The sequence below is a fragment of the Dipodomys ordii genome, unplaced genomic scaffold, assembly GCF_000151885.1.
Source record: "Dipodomys ordii isolate 6190 unplaced genomic scaffold, Dord_2.0 Scaffold6, whole genome shotgun sequence".
NCBI lineage: Eukaryota > Metazoa > Chordata > Mammalia > Rodentia > Heteromyidae > Dipodomys > Dipodomys ordii.
In genome coordinates, this window is record NW_012267222.1 from 1,123,999 (window position 1) to 1,132,124 (window position 8,126).

At 58.1% G+C, this 8,126-nt stretch overlaps 1 protein-coding gene across 1 annotated transcript; it reads left to right on the forward strand.

Moving 5' to 3' along the window:
- The first annotated feature begins 4,927 nt into the window (after positions 1-4,927).
- On the forward strand, positions 4,928-6,061 carry Actrt2 (actin-related protein T2). The gene has a single exon (XM_013033805.1). It carries the CDS (start codon positions 4,928-4,930, stop codon positions 6,059-6,061), a length of 1,134 nt encoding a protein of 377 aa, XP_012889259.1.
- The last annotated feature ends 2,065 nt before the right edge of the window (positions 6,062-8,126 follow it).

An 8,126-nucleotide genomic window follows, 5' to 3' on the forward strand; every position in this document is an offset into this window, starting at 1 on the left:
TGGAGTTCCTAGGAAAAGAGGGCCATGCAAAGGAAGATCTCCCAGCAAAGATGAATGACAGGGTCACAAGCCAATGAACTTCCAGGCTCTGGGAGCCAGCCCTGGCCCAGAGCCTTAGTGGGAACACACTCTGCCCACATCTTGGCTCTAAACTTCTGGCCTCCAGGTGGACGGACAATGAATCCTGCTGTTCCCATCTTCTGGTCTGTGGTCTTTGTGCAATGGCTGCCGGAGCTCACGCAGCAGGTCAGTGACCCCTCTCATCCTTTTTCACTCAGAGCCCAGAGAAGTAGTTGGACTTTCCTTCTCCCCATATAGGGTGTCAGATCCTTGGGAGAGGAGAGAGGACATCAAGAAGCTGTCTGTGGCCAGGGAAGTGGGTGGCTCTGATTCCCACATCCTCCGGTCAGAATTGGCCCACGAGGGGACGGTTAAGCAAGAACCTGGACCACAGCTCTGATTCTGAGGGCTTGCAAGCCTAGCAGAGGAGAGCTGCTCTCTGCGTAGAATCCACCCTGTGCCCAGAGGAGGGGAATGCTGGCCTCAGACTGCCCCTCCTGAAGTCAACCTGCCTCCCTTTGCCCACAAAGGAACCATAGACAGCTTCACCAAGGCCTCCTGTGTTCTCAGGGCCTGCTGGCCAAGTCCTTTATTCTGTCCATGGAGGCTGACTGTGTGTAGAGGCAGCCAGGCTGGTTCCACCCAGACCGGTTCAGGGATCCAGCCTGAGGGCCATGTCTGACCCAGCGAGGGCTCTAGAGTGCTGGGCTGGCAAGTGCTGAGTGGCAGAAGGGAGGACCACTCTAGAGGGACAGAGGAGAAAGGAAGGAGGAAAATGAGGAAGCATATGGAAGGATATCGTTGGGTAGACTATTGCTGGGGGGATGGACGGATGGACAGATGAATGGGTGGATAGATGGATGGATGGATGGATGGATGGATGGACGGATGGATGGATGAGTGGATAGGTGGATGGATGGGTGGATGGGTGGATGGATGGATGGATGGGTGGATGGATGGATGGATGGGTGGGTAGATGGATGAGTGGATAGGTGGATGGATGGGTGGATGGATGGGTGGATGGATGGATGGATGGATGGATGGATGGATGGATGGGTGGATGGATGGATAGGTGGATGGATGAGTGGATAGGTGGATGGATGGGTGGATGGATGGATGGGTGGATGGGTGGATGGATGGGTGGATGGATGGATGGATGGGTGGATGGATGGGTGGATGGATGGATGGATGGACGGATGGATGGATGAGTGGATAGGTGGATGGATGGATGGGTGGATGGATGGATGGGTGGATGGGTGGATGGATGGGTGGATGGATGGATGGATGGATGGATGGATGGATGGATGGATGGATGGGTGGATGGATGGGTGGATGGGTGGATGGGTAGATGGGTGGATGGATGGGTGGATGGGTGGATGGATGGATGGTTGGATGAGTGGATGGGTGGATGGATGGGTGGATGGGTGTATGATGGGTAGATGGATAGATCTATTGACAACTGGATGGAAAAATAGGAGGGAAGGAAGGATATATGAATGGACAAATCAATGGGAAAATGGGTGGATGGTGCATACAAAGTTGTTTGAATGAATGTGTGGGTGGCTGGGTGAATGAGTCCAGGAACAGATGAGTTACAGGTGAGTATATGGATGGATGGATCATGAGATGGGTGGATAGGTGGATAGGTGGATGGATGGATGGGTGGATGGATGGATGGACGATACCAATTCTATCTCAGGGATTCAACAGGGCTCAGCTGGCAGGGTGCATGGTTCAGCCTTTGAGGTGGCAGGGCAGAGCGGGAGAAGAGAGGTTATCACAAGCTGAATACTCATGGCCACAGAGACCCTGCCAGTCTGCTCACACACACACCCCATCCTGTCCCTTACAAGACAGTGTGCCACCCGACTGAAGGCCTGCTCTGCTCTGGGCCGCGCCCCTGGCGTGCAGGTCCGCGGCAGGAGGATCTGGCCACCAGATGTGGGCAGCACTAATGAGCCCGGTCTGCTGGTCACTAATTGGCTGAGGCTCTGGGCATCAGTGACAGCTGGGAACAGGGACAGTGGGAGAGACACAGGCCTTCCCTGGGGCCTGGGGGAACCAGGCCAGGAGGAAGCAGGGGCGAACTCACCAGGCCAACCTACTCCTAAGTCTGAATGGCTGGCATGTTTCCAAGGGTCCTGGGGCCTGCCCCAGCTCCCACGGGGCCTTTGGTGCACCTCTAAGGGCGCAGGAGTGGGTCGGAGCTGCTGGGGGGGCTGAGCACTGGAGTGGAAATAGGAGTGCACCTTCTTGCATGGAGCGGAAGCTGCCGGCCCTCCAGGAGAATCACGGCGAGCCCTGCCCGCCTGCCTGGGCGGGGGGGAGGACGAAGTTATAGCCAGTTCACCCATAAACTTGTTCAAGCGATTTATGAGGCTTGGCTGGTTTGGAGTGGGGGCGGGCAGACCAGGACGGCTTCTAATTGGAGCTGGGAGAGGAAAGGTCCCTGTGTTAATGGTAAACACCCTGGCTGCGTCTGCTCCCTGAAGCTGCACAGCTGGCCAGCTACCAAGGGTTTCTGTCCTGCCACTGTCTCATCCCTACGGGGACACGGACACCTGTGGGTCTCCGCTGCACGGAGCCACGCGTGGCCACCTTTGAGAGCCACAGACCTCAGGAGTCAGAGTCCCACACCAAGGACCCCAAAGAGGCCTGGGAAGTTTCCAGCACCTGAGACGCATGGGGTGGAAAACCTGCCCCAGGGGAACACAAAACCAGCCCAACATCACGTTGGCTGTGGCTCATAAACCCACTCGGTGATCTCCGAGGCCATGTGACCCTGCTCTCAGGGGACGGACATTCTCGTCTTCCTGGAAGGGCAGGGGTGGGGTAGGGTGGGAGGGGGGTCCTCAGAGCCCTTCCTGCTCCCTGCCCCGATTACATGGTGGACAACCCATCACCCGATTGGACCCTCATGGTTAAGACGGAGTGTCCGCAGGGCCTGCACGGGCTCTGGGCACCAGGCTCTGGGCTGGCCTTGCCCCGTGGGCTCTGAGCTCCACTCTTGTCCCTAACCTCCTAGAGCCCCCTGTGGTGCCTGGGCAAGGCCCACGCTTGGGGTGGGCGTGGGCCGCTCTGCCCCCTGGCCGCTCCCCTGGGCCCACACTGCCAGGGACCTAGCACTCCAGGGTCTAGGACGGCCTTGATTGTTGGGGTGCGTCTAAACCCTCTCCCTCTCTGTCCTTGGTACAAGTGCCCAGGGCCACCAGGAGAGGGCCACGCACCTCACCAGAAGGGCCCTCTGCCCCTCCCGCCGGGAACCACGTTCTGTCTGAATCTAGACGTCTTCAGAGCACAGCCCCCGAAGGGCTGAGCAACCTCGAGAACTGAGCTCACACACAGCTCCTTTGTGACGTGAGCAGCCAGGAACGCTGTCGCCGCCCTCTGCCTCCCCCTCCTCCACAGCAGCTCCCCAGGGACAATGCCCCTAAATGTCAGAGCCCCCCCCCAGTCTCAGCAGACCCTCCACAAATGCTGATGATGGCACAAACAGGCCATGGAGGATCGGGGTTGCATAGATAAGAGGCCCCGATGGGTTTTGTGGGCACAGGGGGCCCCTCCAAGGCCGGGACTGCCCCACTGAGCCCAGTGTCCCGGAAGGCTGGGTCACCAACCTGGATCAGCACGGTGCCCACCTGTCACCACAGCCACCAGCACGGGCTGGGGGCTGAGCCGCCCTCTGGCAGTGGGTGTCAGACCCCAGGGATCCAGGCGATATTAAGCAGGACACCAGCGTGTGGCCTCAATGTGCACAGCCACCTCTCTAAGTGCCTCCTGCTCCGGGGTCTGCCACAGGTCCTGAGCACCAGCAGACTGAGAGTCAGCAGACCTTTCCAGATGGAGAGAGAATCTAGTTTGTGCCTGACTGTGTGCAGGAAGGGATGGGGAGACCCCGGGGAAGCTGCCACTCCACGCCCAGGCTTCCCAATGTGAACGCCAGCCAGGGCTCAGCATCCAGCGAGCACTGCTGTGGCCCTCCCAGGGGCACGGCCAGCACCACCATCCCGGCCGCGGCGCCACGGTCTTGTGCGTCAACCCTCCACGGCTGGTCATTCCTGCACGAGCCTCATCTAGCTTTGTCTGACTGCGCCTCGCCCCGGATCTGGTGGGGTCTGCATCTTCCTGAGCCAGCTGCTGGGTTCCCAGCGCTGAGGGCTGTGGGGTGTGGGTCTGAGCCAACACCTCAGCGTCTAGAGAGGACCCTGACCGAGGCCAGAGGAGGCAGGTGCGCGTCTGATAGATTCACCAGTTCAGGAGGCTCTGTTCTCTGGACAGGGAACAAGAGCCGATAAGAGCGAAGGAGGAGAAATCACCCAGGGCTTCCTGGAGGAGTCTGAACAAAATAAAATGTTCTGAGTGCCTAGTGGAAGTCACCTCTCCAAACAGGGCTCGGGGAGGGGGGGCACCCAAGGGGTGACAGGAAATGCTGTCATTTCACACAGTGAGGCTCAGGGCCCAGAGAGGGGCTCAGAACCTGGCCTGGTAGTTCTCAGGTGAGATCACAGGCTTATGAGCACCACTGGGGGGCTTCCTCCCCTTAGCACCCTACAGGAAGACCAGGGGCCCAGAGCCCCGCCCCCAAGAGCTGTGAGAACAATGGTTACCTTGGCAAGATTGTTACCTGCGGGCCAGTCACCCTACAAAAGGCCCTGCGGGCTGGAGCCCTCTGAGAGGAGAAGAGCCAGGAGGAGCATGGAGGCCTCCTAGGAAGGCGCTGGAGACAGCCCGCCTGCCAGCCCTGCCTGGGAGCACCCCGCGCCCCTGCCCCCACTTCGGCCTCCAGGAACCGTGGAATCCGTGACACACAGTGACCAGAGAAGGCCCATCTTTATTTTGGTGACGTTCAGAAGAGAATGCTGCAGACATGTTTAACCCACACGTATTAGATTCTCCGGCGGTGATTTTCGACAACGGGTCTGGACTCTGCAAAGCGGGGCTGTCGGGAGAGATCGGGCCTCGCCATGTTATCAGCTCCGTCGTGGGACACCCCAAGTTCAAGATGCCCTCCACGGAGGCCCACCAGAAGAAGTACTTCGTCGGGGAGGAAGCCCTGTACAAGCAGGAGGCCCTGCACCTGCACCGGCCCATCCAGCGGGGCCTGATCACGGGGTGGGAGGACATGGAGAAGCTGTGGAAGCACCTCTTCGAGTGGGAGCTGGGTGTGAAGCCAAGCGACCGCCCGGTGCTCATGACGGAGCCCTCCCTCAACCCCAGGGAGAACAGAGAGAAGATGGCCGAGATGATGTTTGAGAGCTTCCAGGTACCGGCCTTCTACCTGTCGGACCAGGCTGTGCTGGCGCTCTACGCCTCTGCCTGCGTCACAGGCCTGGTGGTGGACAGTGGGGACGGGGTCACCTGCACCGTCCCCATCTTTGAGGGCTACTCCCTGCCTCATGCGGTCAGCAAACTCTACGTGGGGGGCAAGGACATCACGGAGTCCCTCACTCGGCTCCTCCTGGCCAGTGGGCGGACCTTCCCGTGCTCGCTGGACAAGACCTTGGTTGATGACATCAAGGAGAAGCTGTGCTATGTGGCCCTGGAGCCTGAAAAGGAGATTTCCCGGCGGGCGGAGGAGGTGCTGAGGGAGTACAAGCTTCCCGATGGGAACATCATCTACATCGGGGACCAGCTGTACCAGGCGCCTGAGGCCCTCTTCTCACCTGAGCACCTGGGCATCCAGAACCCGGGGCTGGCCAAGATGGTGTCCACCAGCATCACGAAGTGTGATGCTGACATTCAGAAGACGCTCTTTGGGGAGATTGTACTGTCCGGGGGCAGCACGCTGTTCCAGGGCCTGGACGACCGGCTGCTGAGGGAGCTGGAGCAGCTGGCGGCCAAAGGGACCCCCATCAAGATCACCGCGCCCCCCGACCGCTGGTTCTCTACGTGGATTGGGGCTTCCATTGTCACCTCTCTGAGCAGCTTCAAGCAGATGTGGGTCACCGCCTCGGACTTCAAGGAGTTTGGGACGTCCGTGGTGCAGAGGAGGTGCTTCTGAAGGAGCGGGGGGGCCGCAGCGTGGCTCACGGGGGGGACCTGAGGGACGTGAGATGAACCGCAGCTTCAGCTGGGTGTTCAATAAAGCACAAAACCATGGCACGTCTGGCTCTGTGTGGCTTGCTTGGTTGCGGGCGACAGGATTGTTTCTGACCGGGAAGAGGGGAGCTGGTTTTGTGGTTCTATCCACACACACCAGCTTCCTTTCCCAGCCTGGAGAGCCCTGAGCCCTGGGCCAGGCTCCCAGGGCCTGCCTCTACCCACCATGTGTTCTGAAGGTAGAGCCCTGGGCCTTAGGCCTAGGCCTGGAATCAGCATTTCAAGCCAGGACCTCTGGCCATGCTGGGGCCCTGGTCAGTGGGGGCAGAGAATGCTGCTCCCCTCTGCTGTGTCCTGGCAGGCCGCAGGACAACACTGGCATCCTGGGCACAGGGAGTGTGCCTGGAGCTGGCAGGTCAGGGCTCTCTCCACACTTCTCTCGGGTGATTGCGATGTTTCTAGAATCTACTGGAAATGCAGTTCACAGCTTCCAAACTAACTGCTGAGTGAGTTATACGTGAAGGGAATATTTCTAACATAGGTCCTAAGGAGTTCTTCCCAAATATTACTGGAAGAGAACCAGAAAGTACAGCGCTCTTCCCAAATGATCCGCCTCTTTCCCTCCGCCTTTGTTTGGGGGATGAAAACAGTGACACTGGCCTGGACATTTGTGTATGGATGGCACATTTGTACGCACACATGCAGAAGAACGTACTGTTAAGACCGGAAGAAACACGCTCTGAGTGGTGTCTGCCACTCATACTACAGTGGTATCTACCCCAGGCTGATGGGAGAGGAGGGAATGAGGGATGTAGGGAGAAGGAAAAAGGGGGAAAGGGAAGGGGGAAAATCAGACCAAAGGATTTAGCCTGGCAAAATGCCTTGTGGGGAAGACCTTACCTCCTCAAGCCTAGCCAGTGGAGAATCCATCCCCCGCTTCCCTGGTTTTAGCAGAAAGAGAAGTTGAGCGGATGTCCACCATAACCCATCCCAGTGCCCATCCTCCACCCTGCTATGAGACCCAATGGGATCATGTGACACCTATCAAGGCTATACTGCTTCAGCCCCACCTGAGACAGTGGGATGCAACCCGTGGCCCACCCAACAGTGAGGAGGTGGAAGGTGCTGTGGTAGCAACAGCGACAGTGGTAGTGGTGATGATGGTGATGGTGATAGTGGTGGTGACAGTGATCGTGGTGGTGGTGATGATGGTGATGGTGGTGATCGTGGTGGTGGTGATGATGGTGATGGTGCTGATCGTGGTGGTGGTGATGATGGTGATGGTGCTGATCGTGGTGGTGGTGATGATGGTGATGGTGGTGATCGTGGTGGTGGTGATGATGGTGATGGTGGTGGTGATCGTGGTGGTGGTGATGATGGTGATGGTGGTGGTGATCATGGTGGTGGCTGTGATTGTGGTGGTGGTGATGATAGTGATGGTGGTGGTGATGATAGTGATGGTGTCGGTGATCGTGGTGGTGGTGATGATAGTGATGGTGGTGGTGATGATAGTGATGGTGGTGGTAATCGAGGTGGTGGTGGTGATGATGGTGATGGTGTCGGTGATCGTGGTGGTGGTGATGATAGTGATGGTGGTGGTGATGATAGTGATGGTGGTGGTGATCGTGGTGGTGGTGATGATGGTGATAGTGTCGGTGATTGTGGTGGTGGTGATGATAGTGATGGTGGTAGTAATCGAGGTGGTGGTGATGATAGTGATGGTGGTGGTGATCGTGGTGGTGGTGATGGTAATCGAGGTGGTGGTGGTGATGGTGATGGTGGTGGTGATGATAGTGATGGTGGTGGTGATCGTGGTGGTGGTGATGGTAATCGAGGTGGTGGTGGTGATGGTGATGGTGGTGGTAATCGAGGTGGTGGTGGTGATGGTGATGGTGGTGGTGGTGATAGTGATGGTGTCGGTGATCGTGGTGGTGGTGGTGATAGTGATGGTGGTGGTGATGATAGTGATGGTGGTGATCGTGGTGGTGGTGATGATGGTGATGGTGGTGATCGTGGTGGTGGTGATG

Coding starts and splice junctions, on each gene's coding strand:
- Actrt2 (XM_013033805.1), top strand. CDS start 4,928: ATGTTTAACCCACACGTATTAGATTCTCCGGCGGTGATTTTCGACAAC.